Raw genomic sequence first — 22,574 nt, 5'->3', positions numbered from 1 at the left:
ATATAAATTATAATATAATATAAAATAATATATATAAATAAAATATATATTAAATATACATATATAATAAATATATATAATAAAATATATATTAAATATATATAATAAATATATATAAAAAAATATATATTAAATATATATATATATATATATATATATAATAAAAAATAATATAATTATAATCTAAAAAGATAAATATAAATTAAATTAAATTTTACTTTCTACTGGTTCAGGAAAGCATCCGCGAATGACACATGCGTAAAGCAATGGCAAGTCGTTTTATCCCTGCAGAAGGCTAAGATCGATCTATATCTCGCGGTAAAAGGAACATGCGTGTACCCACGTGCGTCTCGCACTCGCGTGCGAGCTCGATCGGCGCGGCCTGTCGCACGCATATGTCGTGCATGCGTGCGTGCGTGCGCTGTGCATCGCCCGCGGGATGCGAAGCGGGAGAGAAGCGGCCGGTAAGAAATAGCCGTAAAAGAGTCGCCGCGTAGCGCGAGTTGTACTCCTCGTCACTTTCTAAATTCCCCCGCGCTCGCAGGCGATATATATCCCCCTTGATGACTTTGCATTTTGCAATCGTGTACGCACGGCGGCGGGATTCGCGTCCGTACGGTGATTTTTCGTGTCTGGATGTTATATCACAAATTACGGGACCACCGCGGGAGATGACGGTCAGTGTCGTGAGATACCACGCTCTCCTCGTGCTCTATTGTGTCCTGCTGCAGCACCGTAAGTAACCGGAGTAACTCGACGTCGCACTCTCGATTCGTTCACCTTTGTAAAGTACGTCCCGTTTCTCGAGTCTCGATCTTGGGTGCGCGCTGTCGGGTTTGGCGGGTGCTAAAGCGGTGCCTAAGGGATGATCCAGGCATCCTCGGATAGGATCTCCCCTCTTGCTCTCCTTCCGTTGCTTTTATCCGTATATTTCTACAAAGCCACTTCTACGTAAACGCACGTGGTAAGTCAGAAGATAAAAGTGCTCCTTTTGTGGACGTAATAAAGCATTTGGTCTGTCTCTTTGAATTAAAGGTAAAAGGTTTTCTGTGAGATAGGGCTTTGTTTCGAATAAGAATATTGTCCAAGTTGCAGTTTACATCAATGTGCACTTAGTCTTAATTGCTTCTTTATTCGAGCTCTGTGGTTTTTATTTCTTACACTTGATTACTTTTTTATTATCCTTTTAATTCCAATTCTCTTCTATTTGGTATTAATTTTTATCGATTATTTATTACATTCTTAACATGTTTTACATAAATATGTATATTTATAGAGACGATTTTGTAATACTTTAGCACACACTTTATATTGTGAAAGGCGTCTTACACAATAATGTCTTTAAAAATCAAAGTTAATATGAAAAGGAATTCCGTTTTAATATAACTTTCTTCGAGGCTGAAACTGTAGCGATAACTTTTACTTTCAATGATCTTGACTTTTACTTTAAGTGAGTTTTCCTTCACTAACAAGAATAACATGGATAAAACAACTCTCTGTTTCTCTCTCTCGAATTATCATAAAGCGGTATCACGTGTATCGTAAAAAAATGCAACCAATACGAATCTGAAGCTCACAATTAATTATTTCACAAAAGTACCGCCGTGTTAAAAAAATGGCTTGATTAAAAATTGACGAAAAGACGAGGAAAAGCGCGAGTGCAACGCCTTCGATTTCTTCCGTTGAAATTTATTTATAGTATATCGGCGATAAATTAACAAGATCACCGACCTTCACCCAGTTTCGCATAACGGTCCAATAATTTCTAATGCACGAGACACGTAATCATGATTATACGATTGAACGATTAACCGACGATGAATTAAACGTAAGTGTCATTCGTATATTGAAAAACGAAAGAGAAAGAAGATTAAATCGATCGATCTCCGATTATTTTTCCAGACGATGCGATGGCTCAAGATAAGACTATCAAAGATCTCTTCAACAGCACGTCCTGTGCAAAACCACCTTACATCTGTCCGCATCCGCAGATAGAGTTCTATTTGTACACCAGGTAGCTTTCTGTTCTTTCAACATTACATCGTTACATTAAATGAAATCATTACATTAAATCGTTCCGTTATATAACTTTAATAAAACGCATTTAATAAAAATTATGATTGAAATATAAATCGGGTGTTGATCTTAAGATTAAGATATATCTTGTGCTCAAGTATATTGACACGTTCCAAGTTTTCAAGTGTTTAGAAAAGCAAACACTTGCGATGAGGAAACAGCCAACGTTACTCTCAGTTTCAAGATCACGATCATTTCATTCTCTATGGAAAGTAACCTCCTTTCCAGGCTCACCTTTCTCCGGCGTCTATAGTATCGTCCAATGCTCTCACTATCGTCTATATTTACGTAGCGGATGTGATTTGCATCGGCGAAAAGTTGCATTCACATGATACATATGCATACGTATCTCATATTTGTCACGATTTTCAGGGAAACGCAACAAAATCCGCTGCTCCTAGACGTTCGGGATTTTAATTCCCTCCGAAATTCCACGTTCAATAAAATCCATCCGACGAAGATCATTATTCACGGCTTCGGCGGTGGACGAAATTTAGCGCCCAGCACAGATTTACGAGATGGTGAGATTAGCCATTTCTCTCCTAAATTTCTGTACATTTAAATTGTAGCCTGTTCTCAAATTCTTGCAACAAAAATAATTTATAACATGAAGAAAACATTTTTTATATATAATAATTAATGAATAATAATATATATGATATAAAAATGTATAAGACACTAAAAGAAAGTGTTTAATTTTCAAAAATAGATTAAAAAATCTCAAATTTATTTTTATATATAAAATTTAATCATCGTTGAAGAACCGCAAAAATACATAAATAAATCTATAAGATTGGAGACGCTACAGAGAAAAGCACAGTGAAAATAAGCGTTGAATCAAACTAGCGAAAAGTACCACCACGATTCGATTTCAGCGTATTTCACGCGAGGCGATTACAATATTATAATCGTGGATTACGGTTCGTTGGTACGCGAGCCCTGTCTCTCGCAGATCTCATGGGGTCCGGATTTCTGCTCCCAATGCATCGCTCAGCTGGTGAAGTACCTGAGGGATCATCCGCGCGGCACGAGGGCGGAAAACATACACGTGCTCGGGTACAGCGTGGGCGCGCATATCGCTGGACTCATCGCAAATTACTTGCCCAATGACAAGCTCGGGAGAATTACGGGTAATTGCTCGTATGCAGCCCATCGCTGTCCCGTAATCCTCTGTTTCAATCCTCTGGACGTAATACGTGATTTTCCCCTCTAATTTGAGAGAGAGAATTGTTCTCCTAATGCATTAATTATTTCTAATTATCTTAATCCTTTTACTCCTGATTTTGTATTTTTGGAAATTTATAATTCTATGGGTCAGGAATTGAGAAAAAAAGTTCAACAAGTACAAGACGAACAAAATTTATTTAATTATATCACCGGGACATATATATCTCTACAAGAGTGAAAGGGTTAAAATTGTAACTTTAATCTAAAATTATTTTTTGCAAAATAATGTAACGAGCGAAATTAGAAAAATAGATATAAAATGTGTACATCTTTTAATCATAGTTTCATGTCTATTTATTTACGATATTACGTCTGGAGAGTAAATGTCCAAGTCATGTACAGCATCGACATTCACGATTCACCTGCTTTCTATTTGCAGGCCTCGATCCGACGATATTTTTCTACATGAACGGCAATCGATCGATGGATTTAGACGAAACGGATGCCCATTTTGTGGACGTGATCCATACAGCCGCGGGCATCCTGGGCCAATGGGGGCCCACCGGCCACGCGGACTTTTACGTAAACGGTGGCTCGAGCCAGCCCGGATGCGCCACTTCTTCTATACTCCGTAAGTAACAAGCGAAAAAAGCTCATCGCGGCAGGAACCAGGAGAAAATTAAAGAGATTTCGTCCTTCCTTTAAATTGAAATAATAATACATATAATCGAGAAAGAATTAATTCTCTCTCTCTCTCTCTCTCTCTCTCTCTCTCTCTCTCTCTCTCTCTCTCTCTCTCTCTCTCTTCTGTGCATGCGTAAAATGTCGATGATATGAATACACCTGTCTTTATTCTCGCAGAAACCCTCTCGTGCGATCACACAAAGGTGACGCCGTATTACATAGAGTCGATCACGACGAAAAAGGGATTTTGGGCGGCGCCGTGCGCGAACCTGTTCTCTTACCTGATCGGCTGGTGCAATCCCAAGAGAGAGGACCACATCCTGATGGGGGAGGATACCCCTCATACGTAAGTAGTATAAATCCCTACTTACGCCACAAGATTGCGTCATGTTGCTCTGCGACGGATTAATATCCGATATTCCTAAAAATACACGCGTGTCAACAAAAAAAAGACATTATTTGAAAAAATAACATAATTAAAAAAATAACATAATAAAAAAATAATATAATAAAAAAATAACATAATAAAAAAATAACATAATAAAAAAATAACATAATAAAATATTCACATGACGCGGAAATATTTATGCGGGCGTTTATGAAAATATTTGACAGAGCACGCGGCATCTTCTATCTGTCAACAAACGCGCGCAAACCGTACGCCCGAGGACTGCCCGGAAAAAGCCAGCGACGGACAAGTCGGAAGCAATCGTCCTCCCGCCAGTACTGAGTCTGTTGAAGCAGCTAATTAATATAATTATAGAGTAACATGTATCGTACATGAATCAGTCAAAGAGTTAAGTTATATACATATATATATATATATATATATATATATATATATATATATATATATATATACGTTACTTTGATATATAAGTTGTATCTATATCGTTGCACGCGACTTCTTGTATATTTAATTTTGTCTCCTCTCCTTTTTTATTAAATAAAAAATGTTTTTACCATTGTATATTGTGCGAAACGCAAGAATTTATGCGTCTCCTAGACTGCCTTTGACATACGATCATGAGCATAATTAACGGTTTCGCACGCGGTTGACATGCAACACTTTCACCATCGTGCTCTTCTCTCACTTATCGTGTTGCATTTCACAGATTATATTTATTCATGGAAGTATAATTTTTTTTAACGACCATATATTCAACAGGCATCACCTTACTCGATGAATATCCGACAGTTTCAATGAAACGTCATGTATCATTGGGAAGAGCAAAAATTGAGGTCAAGTTGCACCGAGCAAAAAGTTTTGCGCAACAGTGAATGGAGATTGTCTCGAAAGTGGCACGAGTTTGTTTTGAGAATTTGTCTCTCATTAAAATTTATAATTTTATGTTTCATAATCGGGGATAGATTTGAGCTCCCATTAAAAAAACGGGAGATCAATTTGTTTGATATTATGTCATAGTTGCACTAAAATTCTTCTTTTGCTCCGGTGTAAACTCACGCTCGCTCTGATTGCAGACTCTAATCTCATTTCACGTACATGATATGTTATTAATGATACGCAATTAATTAATTTTGTAACCTGCGAAATTATTTTGAACCTGCAATTCAGGAAAAATTCTCTCTCGATTCCTTCGTAAAAGAGATCTTTTTGCATAATACAGACATCGCTCGAAGAACCACGTGCAGATGCTTTATTCAATATCCTCGATCCCCATTCGTCGACCTTGATTCCAACAAATATCCTTATACGGGTGCAAGCAAAACACCTCGCAACAACAGGCCTCGTGTTTATGTTAACAACAATATTTATTACATAATAATTATTACGAGATACGGTAATAACTTCTATGGATTTACAGTACACTGTGTCGCACTAAATCTTAATAATATATATATATATATATATATATATATATATATATATATATAATATGCAATGGAATGTGATTACAAGATACACTCTTGTTTCAAACCGGAGGCTCCTCGATGACCTCGACGATCTTTTCTTCCCTTAAGTGGATCTTTCGCGTATGTTCTCCGGAGAGGCATGAACCTTGATCGCGATGCTCGGGACGTCGATGCACTCTCTTTCTCTCTCTCTCTCTTTCACTCATACGCATACTCACACTCATACTCACAAGTACGTACGTATATAGGCAAAGGTGCATCCGAGTTTTCGAGTGTCGGTCCTACAATTTCGAGATTCGACGCGCGACGCCCGACGAGCACAACACAAACGAAGATTTCTCACCCTACGTGATTTCAGATTTCAGTTAGAAATTAAGTATCATCCCAGCAAACACCAAGTAACACTTATATGACTGTTAGTTGTAATTATATGACTGTTAGTTGTAATTTCACTCAGCAATATAACTGTTACATGTTATGTAACTGTTACATATATGTTATATAATTGTTATATGTTATATAACTGTTATATGTTATATAACTGTTATATATGTTGTATAACTGTTATATATGTTATATAACTGTTACATGTTATGTAACTGTTACATGTTATGTTATATAACTGTTACATAACATGTAACAGTTATATTGCCGAGTGGGAAATTACAACCAACAGTCATAAATGTTACTTGGTGTTTGCTGGGGTACATCTCTTACGTTCTAAAGAACGTCACTTGAAATAATGTAAAAATGTAACGATCTTTCTTAGCTCACTTCAGGTCGTCGAAATTGAATCTCGGTGCAAGAATCTTTTATGGACGATCGATTGCTTTAACGCTCGATATAAATTCATTAGTAAGTCTAACAGAGAACAAAAATCGCAAACACGTCGATCAGATTTTACTCTCACCGTCTCGGATCGGATAGTCATGCTCGATAAATTATAGCAATCTGGTCTATTACACATCCGATTACTCTCGTTTCTTCCTCTAGAATTTTTATATAATATTCACGGATTATTTTAAACTCTCTATCATTTTGATTTATAACGTAAGAAAAGAAAGTCACACATCGTTCTTGACATTTTGTCTAACTGACAGCGAGAAAAAGCAGCTTCGGTTCTTAAAAGGCTCATGATTATTTTGCAAGGCATATCAGATCATCGTCGGATCATCGTTCGGGTTGCTTTCGCAACGTGTGGAACGAAATCTGGAGAGAGATACAAACGCAACATTCGTTCATAATTTCGGGCCGATCGCATCGAGGACGTATTTCCAGACTACAAACTACAGCTTTACAAATACACTCCTTTCTCTCTCTCTCTCTCTCGCGAGCGTATTCCTCTCTTTTATTTACACCTCTTCTTCGTGCACTCTTCGTACCGTTGCTCGGCATACAAATGTGCATGAACGGATTTAACGTATCGATATTACCTATACAGCACAGACTATTGTTGTTATATTGCAGCAATATTGCAGCAATATTGCAATATGGTCTGTGCTATATGGGTGCATATTTAAAAGCGGAGAGATTCGCTCTTCTTCCCTTTTCTCTCTCTTTCCTTAACTCGATGCATTCATAGAATCGCACTCGTTCCAGGTCGTTCTCTCGAAGATTGCACGTTTCGTGATATTTTCTTGAAATAAACATACACAATGAGTCGTAAAAGTATACCTCTTCGAAAATGTTATCTTGGAGCGATTGATATTTTTTTTGGGGAGAGATATTTCGGGATTCCATCGATATTATATGTATCATGAGTTGCGATATATAATAATATATTCGGGTGCATGGTCGTGTACAACTCTTCTCTTTTCGTATCGTTCTCTACGAGCCTGCTCGGACAGATCGCGACTTTCCCTCTGCACGATCCAGAATATTCACGTACGATCTATTATCACTGGTGCGTGTTACATTTACCTTCTATATTACTTCATTCACGATAATCGATGCGCTTTACTTTACTGCCTCTAATTAAATATGTTACTCGTAAATGGTAAATGGGATGAGATAATCGATATCAATGGTATCAATATAGCGGGCGACATTGTACATATAGGACGTACATGGTTTCTCCTTATATCAATTCCGTTCTCTTCGGCAGCGAGCTTGTTCTTTCTCTCTTTCTCTATCTCTTTTTTAATTCCCTCTTCGTGTAACATGAAAAACCTGCCTTACTTTAAGTACAGAAAGTACAAAAGAAGCGCAGCCGAAAAGAACGGATCTATCTCTAGGTAAATTTTCAACTCGCGAGCAATGGCGCCGACCGGGCCGTTGATGAGGAAATCATTTTATAAAGCAATTATTTGAAAAATGACGGGAAAAAAAAGATATTAAAAACGTTACGTGTATTAGCACCCAATAATAGTAATAATAATAATAATTATTATTATTACTATTACTATAATAATTATAATTATTATAATTATAATAATTATAATAATAATAATTATAATAATTGTAATAATAATAATTATAATAATTATAATAATAATAATAATAGTAAAATTGAAAGAAGAGATTGATTTTCACATGAGAGTAAGAATTGAATATATTTTAGATTCACGAACGGATGTAAAAAATATTCCAATTTTCTTCCGCTCTTTTCTATCTCATCTCTCTCTTTTTCACAATGATAATTTGGCAATCATTAGTCGAATAAATGAATACCGCAGTTGTTGCCCCCAGTCGACGCCATTCTTACATTTTTCAACAATGTATATTAATTCGTGAGTTCTCGTTAAAGTATTTTAAGTACAATGCTGCTGAGTAATAGCGTGCTCTCGCACATGCTATGTATCGATACATTATCGTTTAATTCGATAATTGGTCCTGGATAAACGATAGAACCAAACCCGAGTAACGCGCAATATCGCGCAGGTAAGGGAGATTGTTCACGATCGTGATCTCGCGATCGGGGGTGAAAATTTCGGGGAGGAAAGAAAATTCTCTCTCAAGGCCTACTACAAGACACACACTACGAGACTAAAAGATGCCTTTACACACCACTAATCTACGCGCTACCCTAATCGCTCGGCGATCAGATTTACGGATTCCTAAATATGCGCGTTATGATATAATATTAATGCGTTGTGTCGTTTTAAGTGAATTCCGATCGCCGATGAGAAGGGATCTCTGATCGGCGATTACCCAGTATACGATTCGCAAAATAGAAATATTCCTTCAAACGGCTGATAACACTAGCTTTTCATTACACGCATGAAATTAAAGTTTCCTTACTCGATCTTTCGCTTCGAATCGAAGCGTAGCGATGAGAAGAAGATGCATCACATCGTTAAAACTGTAAAAATCTCAAAAATATAAAATAAAGTAATTGACGCAATGAAGGAAAGTTAAAAATTAAAAATAAGAATCCTCATCATAAATTGTAATTATTTTAAGAGTTATTTAAACATATAAATTATACAAAAAGTACACAAAATTATTTTAAAAAATTATTAATCACATAAATTACATGTAATTAATTGGAAAATATATAATTATATTTATTATGTTAATTAAATTTGTATTATTATTTATAAAGGAAAGAAAGTTTTCATAATAATTCGTTAAACTTTGGGAGAAGATATCTGTAGCATCTTAAAATTATCTCGTTAAAATCATTTTTAAGTGAATTCTCATCGTTACGCTTCCATCATCTCCGCAAGTAAATGTTGATGGAGATAAACTTGAATTTCCATAACATAGCTCTCATTAATAGGACAGATATACAGATGGATATATCACCGAATTAGCTTCGAAACATTGGGAGATATAGGAAAAGGATTCCGAGAATACCTCTTAAATGGCATATCTCTCTTCCCCTTCCTTCCTGCGTATAAGAGAATTTCATTCTACAATAAATTACTTTAATCTTCATCTGTTATAACGATAATAGATATATATGTAACGCGTATATAATCTTACATATCGAATAAACGCTACGATACAAAGCTAAAATCAATAGATATCGCCAAATAGTCTCCATTCTCGCTATTCGTGGTTATCATTAACATTATTATGATTATTATTATTTATCATTAGTTATCATTACATATTATCGAGAGATCATCCACATCCTTATACTTGAGGTGATTTCCTATTGTGCGATTATTATAAAAATTCTAACAAGAATTTCTTATATAAGAATTTTGAAAGATTTTCTAAAATTCGATATTTGTTACAAAGAAATATATAGAAGCGACAATAAATCTTTTATGCGTAAAAGGAAAAAATAAATATATTTTTATTGTATAGACAGACAAAATTTCTAATTAAATATATTTTATAGTTACAGAAATTATTATCTGCTTGATATATAATAATAATAAAATTATTATCTGCTTAATATATTTTTGTAATATACGTAAAAAATGTTTGCACAATTCTTGTAATTTACAAGAATAACTGAAAGAAAAACAGACGTGTTTACGAAGACCGCGACTTGTGATCACCTCAAGTATATCATCAACCGGACGTTATCGTATATTCTTATCATATCGTGACTAGAACTTGATATAGTATATATGTAACTTCTCTCTCGGAGGGGGCGTTAAAAGTAAAATCGCATTAGCTAACAACATATAATCGAACGGAGTGAAAATCGACAAACGAAGAGAAATCGTGATCTCTGAAAGGACTCGCAGCTAACGTACATATATTTACAAAAGAAATTAAACTTTCGATTTAATCAGACGAGAAAGAGAGAGATCGTAGACACGAAGAGATCTCATGTTAAAATCATCGACTTTGACCAATCGTATCGAACTTGCATAATCGACAAATATTCTCCGCGATTCGAAAATTTGTCGCAAAAACGAGCAAGTTAAATTCTGTTCAAAAATTGCCTGTTCAACAAACTTGCGTTCGCAGAAACATTGAAATATCTGCAATTAATATTATTATAGAATTTTGCTCTATATTTTTATCACACGCGATGCTCGCTGCAATCCTTTCAACCCATTTACCGTGCGTCTATATTTCACATTGATCACATCCAAGGATATCAACATGGGACACGCACTGCTCCTTCGATTGCTGGACGATACTGTGATTAACGGATGTGGATTAAAAAATGAATAGGCCCGTTCGCGATTTACGACTAAAAAACGATAACAGTATCTGCAGATAATGTATAACTCGCAATATAATATATATTATGCGTATAATATAATATATATATATTGTTACGTCCCTGGTTCGGGTCGCGGTCGAGTCCGTCGTGGAACGAGAAGAAGTCTGTTGTCAAGAGGTTGTTGACAGCGGCGGCTGTCATTTGAGTCTGGAGCCAGCTGTCAGGCTGTGTGGACGCGTTTCTCTTACGAGTCGATCCGTGTTATCATTATTGTGTATTTACGTTCTGAGTTACCGTTTGTGTTGTAATTGTGCAGTGCATTAAAGTTCATTAGTTTCCTTAAGTGCTTGTTTATTTAGCGCGTCCCGCGAGCGGCCGATCTCTTTACCGCGCGACTTCGATATCTATCGAAGTCCCCGCCCCGGGCGTAACAATATGTATGTATGTATATATAAATGTTTTACACAGTTGCATGCAGATGCGCAAGTCTGTCACACACATATATTACGGATAACGAGCGACAGATGGATGACAGCGAGTAGAAAATTACGTATGGTCACGCGCAAAAAACCACCGCGCGATTGCGATATACGATTTCTTCTTTGAAAATCGAACATGTTTCGAGCAAAATGGTAAACGCGTGAAACGTTACAATCTCAACAAACTTTTATAACGAGAACTTTCCAAATCATTTTAGGTCTGCACTCGACATCCGAATCTATCATCGCATCTCTTTATTTTTAAGAATATTTTTATACAACAATTAAGAGTAAATTAATAATAATATATTATATAATATGATAATAGAATGTGTAAATTATTTGTCAAAATTTAAAAAAAATTATTTCCCATATTTTTCTTATTTGATCGTAAAAGAATATTTTTAGATCGCCTTAGAAATCGGAAGATAATTTATTCTCGCGTGGCTCGTTTCGCATCGTGAATCGTTCTTCATACAAGTGGCGCATAATGAGTCTAACTATAGTAAAGGGGGTTGTATATCGCGGATTCAAGCACTGCCTGTTTGCACGAAAATACGCCGGTGTGTCGTTTTACTCGGAGATCGATACGGAAACGTCCATCGTCCCTGAGCTAAGCTTATGCACGTTCACTGAGCCACGCTGTGACCTTTCGAGCGAGTTCAGTGCACGACGCGATCTCGATTCCTTTCGAAGCGACTCAAGACAATGCGATGGATTGCGAAAATGCGTGACATGCGAACGATGACCAGCGGCAATTTTTAATTGAAGGGTCTGGTAAAAAGAAAGAAAGGAAAAGAAACGGTGCAAAAGAATGAGAAAAATATATAAACTAAAGAGAAATTTTTTTATATAAACATAAATACAATAATTATTTTTATTGAAAGAAATCGTTTATAATTGTCCAAAATTTCGCAAAAAATAATTTTATATTGATTCTCAACTTTTGCTTATTTTTAATTATAATTTTATGTCCAGCATTTACTATTGTGTAACAAAGTCTAAGTTTTTATTGTGTAACATTTTTTCTTTACCAAGCCCCTCAATTGGCGAATCACAATTTACATTTCGGGATCTTTTGCGAATTTAGTGTTGTCAATCATCATTATTATTTCGCATACAATTGTGTCGCATCATCTTTCTTCCCTTGGAAGAAAATTATGCCGCTACTTTTACGAACGATATAATTGAAATAATTATATATAATATTTGTAACATGAACGACGCATTTTTAGAGAAAGTTTATGACAGAAATTTGCGCCGATTGGCCGAATCAAGATGGAAGCCTATCTGCGGGATATTTAATGATGTAGATATTTTCTCGGGGTTGCGGATATATGTATGTATATATATTTTTTTTTTCGTGAATCTTCAACATTTTCGTTTTTGTTCAATCAATATCTCAAAAAGGACGACGCGTTATTTGAAATCATTCAATATTACATCTACAGAGAGAAGTATATTAGATATACGTATATATATACAAGACGCTACACTCTCCACGTGGGAACATATTATTTTAATGTTAAATTCTTCATGGTTGGTATTTTTATCGTTTAATTATAATCATTATTAATATCTATTAAGTATGTATTAATATCTATTAAGTATGTATTTGTTATCTCTCTCTTTGGATTTATTCGCTTTCTCCCTCTTCCTCCCTTTTTTCCCCTTTCCCCTTCTCTATATCCCCTTCATCTCTCCTATTTTTCTCTGTACCCATTTCCCAATCAATTATCCTGTAAAGAGAGAGCTTTCAGAGACAGAATCCTTATTATAAAACTTTTCTGAATCCTCGAGTAAGCGAGATAAAGATAAGAAGAAACGTTGATTATGCAAGATGTTCCAGAAATCGCCAATCTTAATGTGACTTAAATTTAATCTTAATCAATCTTTATTTTAATCTTAAATTTAACTTTTCAGAATCTATTAATGTTGTAAATTACAATTTAAAAAAATTTATTTCAAATTAGTCGAAAAATTATATTATTAGATATTAAATTGGAACTTTGATATATTCTGGAGCATCTTACATGTTCAGTTTCACATTGATACTGAATGCCATACCTCAACTGAAAAGTCAACGTTCTTAATCTTTCTTATCTCCGTCTTCGGGATCTTTTAGCGTATGCCATTGGGCGATCGGGCGCCTGGGAGACGCTAGCATGTCGGACCAGTGTCTTAATTCCGTTCCGCTCGCGTTATATCCCAGGATCACCTTTCCGATCGGTTCTGATGTGCCGATGCGATCGTAATCGACTACAGTGACAACGAGTTGTACTTTCTGGAATGTTATATGGAATTATATAGTATTGCGATTATTGACATGAATAATTACATATTATTATTATTACTTTAACATGTGTTTTAATTGAGAAATTGCGGTGCGAACATAAGTAGAAAAATATTAGAAAAATAAATTTAAAATGATTAGTAAATTTTAATCCTACAGTAATTTTCCCTATTGATGAATGAAAGAAATTTTTCGCATCAATATTTAAAAATTGTGTTTTAGAATTTTGGATAATTAACAGTAGCATTAATTCGAGATACTAAAATGTCAAAAAATTAATGATAAAATATTCTTTTCATACCTGTATCTGCTCGAAAGGTACTTCAAAGGTGAATGATTCGTTGTAATACGGGTTAAGGGTGCACTTCTTGATCGATGTTTTCTTCTTTTTCAATCTCTTCCCATTTTGCATCAACGCGATTTTAACGTAAGGATCCGAGAGGCCACCGACATCCATTTTCTTCAGATTCTTGGCTTCCAGAATGACCACCGTGAGTTTTCCAGCCGTTGGTACGTATCTCAATGAGAAGCATATGTCTCCCAGCTTGTTATCCTGCAATTAATAAAAAAAATCTTGTTTAATGAGAACTTTTAATAGTAAGGAAGGTAATACATTAAATTTTTAATTATTCTTATATTTAAACGCCAAGGAAAAATACAAGAATTTAATATATTTTTCATCCTTATTATATATTGTCATATATCCTATTACAGTTTCATCGACTCACTTGTCCACCTTCGCCTTCCACACTCTGCAATTCTCTCCACTCCTCAATGGTTTGCGCCAAGTCGATTTGGCAGAGCGGCACTTTAACTTCTCCAATTTGATCGTGTTTCGAAAATCTATCAAAGTCGAAGATGGCGAAGACCAAAGTCTTGTTCATAGCATCGGCATATGGGACGTTCTATACAAATAAGTTCGTCAATAACAACATCACAGTGAATTGTGCATGCATTCGCATTTAGAACATGAGAAAAATAAAAATCGGAAGCTATTTGAAGATCGCATTCCAGATTAATTGTATAGTTAACCGATTATTATTATCTTTTATCAGGGATATTATTAATTTTTGACAGACCTTAAATGTGAAAGTCTCATTGAAGACTGGACTCAGCGTCTTTCTATGAACCTTTGTTTCAAACTTTTTCTTCTTATCTGGCAATAAATATACTTTTACGTATGGATCCGATGTGCCGCCCATATCTAATGCCGGCAATTCCTCAGCCTGGATTACTGTCACGGCGAGGCTGTTTGAATTAAAATCGTACTCGAGCTGAAATCAAACGCATATATATATAAAGACTAAAGTTAAAACAAAATCAAAAATAGCTGTACTAATAATAAAATAAAAAATATGGATTATTTGTCATTTAAAATACAAGTGTCGTGATAAAAAACGTATTGACATGATATAAAAATTTTTTACTAATAAAAATCAATATTAGAGATATGTTACATTAATTTCTTTAGTGTATTTTTTCTCGAAATGAGTTCAGTTTAATTTTAGAAAATTCGCTGATTGAATTAGATTTTCCATTTATAACAATTGAAAAAAATGAAACGAGAAAAAATTTTGCGATTATATAATAAAAAGCGGTCATATATAAAATAAAATAAAATAGAAAAATAAAAAATGCAATAAATGACAATCCGTACCTTGTATTGCAGTTTTCCGAGTTTAACTTCGCTCTGCTTACTTTCAGCTTCGTCCGGTTCCTCGGCATTGTCCGTCAATTCTTCCATATCCGGCTGTACCTTCACATATCGAAGTGGATTCCACGAGTGTAGAATGTATCTCTAACATCTACATGAAAACACGGCACGAATACATACCTTGTCCTTGTACGTGCTGCCCAGAAGCTGCACGGATTTTAGATCTACCGCGCCCTTCAACCCCTTCTTGCCATCTTTGGAGCGTCTCTTGCGACAGCATCTTCGTATACAGCAGAAGCAGATTCCGAGAACAATTACGCCTACTCCTATACAGAAGAGAGAAATAAAAATAAGTATTATAAAATTTCAGTACAGATTTTTGACATGCATTACACACACACACAAATACATACATATTATATCTGAAACTTATTTAAGAAAAAAGAAATATATGTATATATCAAGCAGAGAAACGAAAACACAATTATGCAATACTTTAAAAATGAGACATATAATAAAAAATAAAATATTTAATTTTTATGCATGTGATAGTCTGTATCTATATTAAATGACTGCATGACTGAATTTAATGTATGATTTTGTTTGACGTTGTTTCACGGAATAATCAACTATAGGATCTTTCGCTTACAGGTAATGAGGATTGATTATTCTCGATTGATTGAGATTAGAAGCCGGCTTGTATGCCGAGGGGCATGCGCTTCTTTACCTATTAAAATAGCAACAAGACCCCAAGGTGGTATCCCCACTTCGTGTGCGAAGTCTTTCCCGAAGTTCTCGATTTTCTCCAAGGAATTCACCGTGCTTTCAGTGACGCCCTCATCTGTTCCTAAAAGTAACACAACGCGGGCTTAAATTAATATTAAATTAATACAAACAAGGATCAATAATACAGAATATACGCGTGTTCTCTAAAATATATTCCACCAAGTCGAACATACACGATTCAAATATTAAATAACAATTAAATTTTAAGGAAATTTGAGATCGATAATCTTTTTGAGAGAAAAATAAAATTAAAGATTACGATAATACTTACCAGCCTTCTCTTCAATTTCTGTACTGAAAATTATGTTGGAATCGGTGATAGCGGCATTACTAACTTCCTCGTTAGCCTTCTCGGCGGCGTTTACGTCTCTCTTGAAGATCGCTGGCATTTTCTGCGTCAGGAAAACATTATTATAAATCCACGCAGAATTGACGAGGCAATTTGTTTCAGATGGTAAACAAGGTAATTTTTTCCAATAACAACGCCTGCGCGTTCGGTGACTATTAATAATTTCGAAGGAAGATAGTCTGAAGTTCAATCCCCTATCTTTCCCTGACAAATGGATCTAATGAATATCCGACATGATACGACGTAATGTACATGGTATATACGATATAATATACGATGATGAAGCATGCGACTAACAACGGACATTAGTAGAGATTTCGTAATCTACGAACGCGTTTCCGGTGGTCAAAGCCGCATGCGTATCTTGCTGTAAAACTCGTCGCTGTATAAGTCGGCGAACGTTATTAACGAGCATGCAATACGATACTCGTGTACGACGTCATAGAGATGTTTTATACCAGAGTGCCATTTATCAGAAAGTAGAAAATAGCATTGTAGCGTAAATACATGTAGTAGCCATTCATAAAATCGCTAACTCCCATTACAATGATAACAACCTTGACGTAATAAGGCTTTTACAAAGAAGATTATTTGAGGAACGTGACCTTATGTGCGAGCTATTTTTTTTTATATTGACAGCCGGGAGCCTTCGATTAATTTCCATTATCAGAGCTTCCTCTTATGATCCAGGAATTATCGCGCAATTCCCGACGAAATCTCGGCGACAGTTTCGCCACTTTTAACGCCTCGATTCTCGCGACGACAGAGAACAATTGCTCGAAAAGATTGCCGAGACAGGTCGCTGAAAGCGGACAAGCGTGGTGTGCAAAGACGATACGTTGCCATGCAGAGCGATATATTATCGAACAGCGCGTGGGAGTTTGTGCGCGCCATTCTATAACTAAACGACGTAAGAAATAAGAAGAGATGAGATGGAAGAAGATACGACAAGTAGGAGGAGGAGATAGCTAGACTTATATATGAGAAATAAGCGAGAAGTACAGGACATGAGAAAAATAACTCAGATGGAATTTGAGTCGGATTAACCGAATAAAATATGAGCTGTCTCGTATTAAATCACTCCCTTTTCGATAACTTTATTATTCTAGTACTTTAACTATTTTTATATGCATAAAATGTCGAAAGGAGAGGAATCAATAAAAAAAATGTAATTTGCAAGAATATAATTATAATTTAAAAATAATATATGTTTTGCGCCTACATTTTTTTCAATAAACAATTGAATGCACAAACACAATAGGCGTGCAAAATCGATAACTCTCAATAGGATTACTTATCCCAGATACAACAAGCTCGCAAGATGCTGTCTATAACGTCTGTCTTGATAAAAGTCGGCAGCTCTTTGAAGACGGAGCGTATTTAGACAAGTTTTCTCGAGAAAAATGTCTAGAACGATAAATATTCGGTTGAAAATATCTCAATATTAGTTGAAGAAGTCATTGTTATAAACTCTCAAGATAAACATCTCAAGTTTGACATCATAAATAAAATCATCAAAATAAAATCATCAATTCTTCTTAATTGTTGTTCATTTATTCGCTATCGAAAATTGTATCTACATTCTCGCAAAATTGCTACAGAGAATTTCAATTAATGGTACAAAGATTCGCGCTATCTTCCTATCTTGCCCGCATTCGTACAACACTGGTCCGGTATAAAACGATATTAAACATTATTTCAGGCGTAAAGGATTAATTTTTCTCGTGGTACATTCAAACCCAGCGCTGTGAAAAGATTAAAATATTTCATAGCTACTTATTTCATAGTTGAAATTCCCTCGCGATAGAATATAAAGTTTATTTTCCCCGGAATTGTTTTATCGCTATCAACAGCATATTATTTGCTTTGTGCATCTAAAATATATATATATATATTTTTTTTTCAACAGAAATCTTTTTTGCGAAAGCTCGAATGGCGCCGTTCAACCTACCCTTTGATCAAAATAATCGAAGATCCTCTCTCTCTCTCTCCTGTTCTGAACCATTTATATGTATATCATTCAACCTATCATCAGACGTGGTTAAAGCGGCCATCCTAAATTCCTATGATTAGATGAACGAACCTTGCTGCGCGTTAATTGGAATGTCGGGGACGGATGTCTATACGGCCCCCTAGATGCGCGTGTGCGTAAATGAGCGAACATTTAAAGCATGAATCAATACAATACTTGCTACTGATAAGTAGATCGGCCAATATCGTCTCCAATTTTCTACCTCGCGTCTTTAATATCAATCCGGTTATTCCGGCGAGATAACTAAAAAAATGCAAAATTATATTTTAATTAATATTTTAATTATATGTTTTAATTAATATATGTATGTAAAAGAATTGCGTTATATTATTCCATAAATCTTTAATAAATGTATAATAATTTTTAAGAATTGCGTTATATTATTTCATAAATCTTTATTAAATGTATAATAATTTTTAATTGCATTTGTTGATGATGTAAATATTTGCACATGTATAAAACGTAATGAGCTTGAAATTTGTATTGTTTTCCTTTATACCATATGTAAGTTTTTTCTCGAAATAACCGGGATCCAATTAATAGCAATTCTTTTATATACGTACACGGAAGTCACTTTCTCCTCTTATCTTCGCACGTCTCGACATCTCGAAAAAAATTTCCCATAAACTACTGACATAATGGTCACGTAGCTGCGACATCTGTCACGCGAGCCTGACAGGTACTTAAACCATTGGAAAAATGCACGTTGCAATTTATTACAACGGTGCCGTGTAATTTCGCAAACAATTACGAGTGTGCGGATGCATTTTACAATCACATAATGAAGAATGTCAATAAGAAGTTGTCGGTCGGAACAAAAATGGCACTTGAGTGTATGAAAAGTTTATTTAAGCTCGCAGATCTCTCTCAAACGTTTCCTCACAAATACACAAATGTGATTGAAAGTCCTCAGATGCAACATACAACACACGCGCGAGTTGTAAGAAATAAGATATAAAGGATACAAAAATATTTTTCTACTATATTTTTCTACTTTTTTAAAATAATATTGAAATAGCAGTCTCGAAAAATTTATGCAGCTAGTTTTAATAATCGTCACAGGATTGCAAAAACATTTAAAACACAAAACTGGAAACGCAAGAAAACGAAATGATATTAATCAATGATATTTTCCTTCTTTAAAAGATAACGGTCATTCGAATATCGACTGGCCTACATCCTTCTCAAGGACGGCTACAGCACGATCGTTCTTAGAGCATCCAACGCCCTTTTCATGAATGAACATCCTCCCATGACCGCTATAGCACGAGTAAAAATGTCGTAGAGGGGAGAGAAAAGATGTTCCGTCAAGCGCAACATATATATTCGCGAAACTATATCTTGCGCAGCACTAAACATCCCGACCTTTAAAAACTGCTAATTAATCTGACGGAACAGAAGCTTAAATTGTTTAGTTTATCGTAACAATTAGCGTAGATATATTAACGAATATATCTTTACCGAAATTCACCGGCACTTTGCATTCTTGAAGATTGAATAATCTTGTACTTGAAGAAATTGCGATTTGTCGTGTCGGTAGTGCTCAATATGTCGTGATTATTATAGAGAAAATTGCGAATTAAAAGAATTTCACATGCTTTATCGTGTCCTGCGAAAAAATATGGCTTTTACATTTTATAGGATAATATTTTTAACGCAAATTTCAGAGAAATATATACTAAAAATAAATTCAGATTAATCCGCAACTTCTTCAAATACATGATACTCATTCACTTGTAGAATAGAATTTTTTAAGTCTTTATAATTGGATTCGAGTTTATGGAAATTGTGTTAATTGCAAATTATATGAGTAAAAAGTTATGTTAACTCCATTCTTTCATTAGTAACAAATCAGATTTTTCTATCCTTCTTAATCGCTTACCTATTATTGTGCGCACGCTATTATTACAAATGTCAATAATAATTACATTCATCAAGAAACCCGAGGATCAAAAAATAGATACCATCTATCTATAATTCTATTTATGACAAATCTTATATTCTTATTTTTCTCCCTTCTGATTCTGAGAGAGATTTAAACAAATTCATCGATTGTTATATATAATATATAATTTATCCACACCACTCTAATTTCCTTTGACATTTTCGAGCCGGAAAGGAAAATATTGCGTATAAAATAACACGAGCAATGTACGCTAACAAAAAAACAACCAGAATTTAAAAAGACGATGAGAAAGGAAGAAAATTGTTTAGATTAGATTCCGGGAAGGCTCAGGAATGAAATCGCTTCGATCGAAATGTTTACCCTCCCCCGTAGAGTTTACTCTTCGAAATCTGTGTCACCACCCTCGACACAGATCTCGCCGAAAAAATCATGTAGGAATTAAAGACCTTATGCGCGTCTTCGTCAATCGAGGCGATCGGCGAGGGTGCGTTTTCGAGGGTGCTGTACCTTCGCGGAGGGTGATCGATTACTAATTTTACATTCGTCGCGGGCTGGTGAACTGGAGAAACGAACGGGCCTTGATTCTCGAATGCTACTCACGACACGGAAGCTGTTTCGACTGGTTCTATGTACACCCTCTCTTCTTTCCTCGAGCTACTTCCACCCCTGGGCGTTACTCGACTCGGTGGCCTCGGCTCGGCTGTAAGTACTTGACACGACGGACTTCTCGCTTTCGTCCGAAAGCTCGAGCAACAGAGGCGAAGAAACGTATGGGGCAGATTTGATCACTCTCTCGACGTTTTACAGAAGCATCGCTACGTCGTTCGCGACGATGGCGGTGAACGGTCAAGGGGGACGAAAATCTCTCCTGCCACGATGATCATTCGTCGACGACGACGACGAGGACGGCGACGACGACGTGCCGAGTGCGCCTGACTGGTGATGGTGAACGCGCGAACATGGCCGCCCAACGTAAATCGATAAAACACGTTACGTTTTCCGGCGGCGGCGTCCCGTTCGGAGCCGACGCTCTGCGTCGTTTTCTCACCTCCGCCCCCGCACTCCTGCCTCCGACGACGACGACGACGACGACGCCGAGGAACGAGCGCCGATCGACGTCATCGGTGCGCGCGGACGTTCGATATGAAAGGCGCTTCTCCCTTTTTTTCGAAATATTCCGTCGTCTTCCGGTAATGATGATACCTTCCGGTCGGTGACGTCATGATCTACCGATCGTGATTTTAATTAGGCTCGTTAATTTTTCGTCAGCATAGTAGAAAAAGGAGCAAAAGGTGTTTAAAGAATCACGAATAGTTAATTATATTTAAATTATTCAGATCGTTTTCTCTCCCAAGACATTCCTTTGTTTTTACATCAATGCTTTTACGCAAGATTCCTGATGCAGCTATAATTTTTAATCTATATTTTTAATCTATATTTAATCTATATTTTTAGCTATAATTTTTAATTTTAAATAGAGATTCGTCGTGTATTATGAAGGATATTCGGATACATCTAATTTCATATTTATTTAGAATCCGGAAATATGTAATAAGACTCCCTCATCTTTAATGAATAAAGTTTAGAGAGAAGGCAGCATCTTTGCGTATATGGGAAACCTCGTCTTTTCTCGTCAGAGGAAATATCGAGAGGAAAATATTACTTGTGTGCATGTGTGAAGTGAAAACAAAAAGAAATATAGTTCTCTATGTGTAAAACTCGCGAGAGACCCTAACTTTTGGCGCTTCCCGAATATATTGTAAGATCTTTCGATATTTACGGTACATTAAGTTGCGTTCTTGAACTAAATGGAATTTTTCGGCAGGAATATTTTAGGCACCGAAAATACTGGTAAAGAATAAACTTTCGAGAAAAAAATACAAATAAAAAAATTTCAAAAATAATAATACACATCAATAATAATGTAGCCCAACAAAAGGAGCTGCAATAATTGTAATATTGTTGGTCATTTCTGCGATGCTACAAAAAGTTTCTCGATTTTTATTCATGGAATATAACAAATAATGAAGAAAATTTATTTTCGTCTCTTTTAATTTTCAAGAGAGAATTTGAACTCAGATCTCTGCTATTCTCGACTATATCGAACGATAAAAGTTGACGATTCTTACTTGCTTATAGCTCGTGCCGATTCGCATCCGAATGCCATTTTAACGTTAATAATACATTGTACGCTGTATC

At 35.6% G+C, this 22,574-nt stretch overlaps 2 protein-coding genes across 6 annotated transcripts; one reads left to right on the top strand and one right to left on the bottom strand.

Moving 5' to 3' along the window:
- Window positions 1-550: 550 nt before the first annotated feature.
- Window positions 551-4,716, top strand: LOC145959794 (pancreatic lipase-related protein 2). Its single transcript, XM_083078954.1, has 7 exons — window positions 551-735; window positions 1,903-2,014; window positions 2,449-2,597; window positions 2,952-3,206; window positions 3,683-3,874; window positions 4,105-4,273; window positions 4,543-4,716. The coding sequence occupies exons 1-7, from the start codon at window positions 564-566 to the stop codon at window positions 4,655-4,657; spliced, it is 1,164 nt and encodes a 387-aa protein (XP_082935080.1). The 5' UTR covers window positions 551-563; the 3' UTR covers window positions 4,658-4,716.
- On the bottom strand, window positions 3,420-21,356 carry Syt1 (synaptotagmin 1). Of its 5 annotated transcripts, none has more exons than XM_083078949.1 (10): window positions 18,389-18,470; window positions 16,360-16,480; window positions 16,030-16,149; window positions 15,483-15,628; window positions 15,306-15,404; window positions 14,728-14,922; window positions 14,377-14,553; window positions 13,950-14,201; window positions 13,423-13,639; window positions 3,420-4,348 (listed from the first exon to the last, which is right to left on the bottom strand). In XM_083078949.1, exons 1-9 carry the CDS (start codon window positions 18,440-18,442, stop codon window positions 13,445-13,447), a joined length of 1,359 nt encoding a protein of 452 aa, XP_082935075.1. In that variant the 5' UTR covers window positions 18,443-18,470; the 3' UTR covers window positions 3,420-4,348; window positions 13,423-13,444. The 5 variants fall into 5 exon arrangements, with proteins under 5 accessions (XP_082935075.1, XP_082935077.1, XP_082935079.1 ...); XM_083078951.1 differs by lacking the exons at window positions 3,420-4,348; window positions 18,389-18,470 and adding exons at window positions 5,572-13,094; window positions 20,976-21,356; XM_083078953.1 differs by lacking the exons at window positions 3,420-4,348; window positions 18,389-18,470 and adding exons at window positions 5,572-13,094; window positions 20,883-20,901.
- Between the last annotated feature and the right edge of the window lie 1,218 nt (window positions 21,357-22,574).

This window comes from Camponotus vicinus, unplaced genomic scaffold (genome assembly GCF_025532165.1).
Source record: "Camponotus vicinus isolate PSW18456_S1 unplaced genomic scaffold, iyCamVici1.0 SCAF_1, whole genome shotgun sequence".
Lineage (NCBI taxonomy): Eukaryota > Metazoa > Arthropoda > Insecta > Hymenoptera > Formicidae > Camponotus > Camponotus vicinus.
The sequence above is the reverse complement of the archived record's forward strand: the minus strand, read 5'-3'. Positions and strand labels throughout refer to the sequence as shown.

What these genes read in the sequence shown, in the direction of transcription:
- LOC145959794 (XM_083078954.1), top strand. Translation starts at nt 564, where the DNA reads ATGACTTTGCATTTTGCAATCGTGTACGCACGGCGGCGGGATTCGCGT. An exon ending in TTGTGTCCTGCTGCAGCACC is followed by an intron (nt 736 to 1,902) that starts GTAAGTAACCGG and finishes TTATTTTTCCAG; the next exon opens with ACGATGCGATGGCTCAAGAT. An exon ending in CGCCACTTCTTCTATACTCC is followed by an intron (nt 3,875 to 4,104) that starts GTAAGTAACAAG and finishes TTATTCTCGCAG; the next exon opens with AAACCCTCTCGTGCGATCAC.
- Syt1 (XM_083078949.1), bottom strand. Translation starts at nt 18,442, where the DNA reads ATGGTTCAGAACAGGAGAGAGAGAGAGAGGATCTTCGATTATTTTGAT. An exon ending in GCAGCACGTACAAGGACAAG is followed by an intron (nt 15,405 to 15,482) that starts GTATGTATTCGT and finishes CGATATGTGAAG; the next exon opens with GTACAGCCGGATATGGAAGA. An exon ending in TACCTTTCGAGCAGATACAG is followed by an intron (nt 13,640 to 13,949) that starts GTATGAAAAGAA and finishes ATAACATTCCAG; the next exon opens with AAAGTACAACTCGTTGTCAC.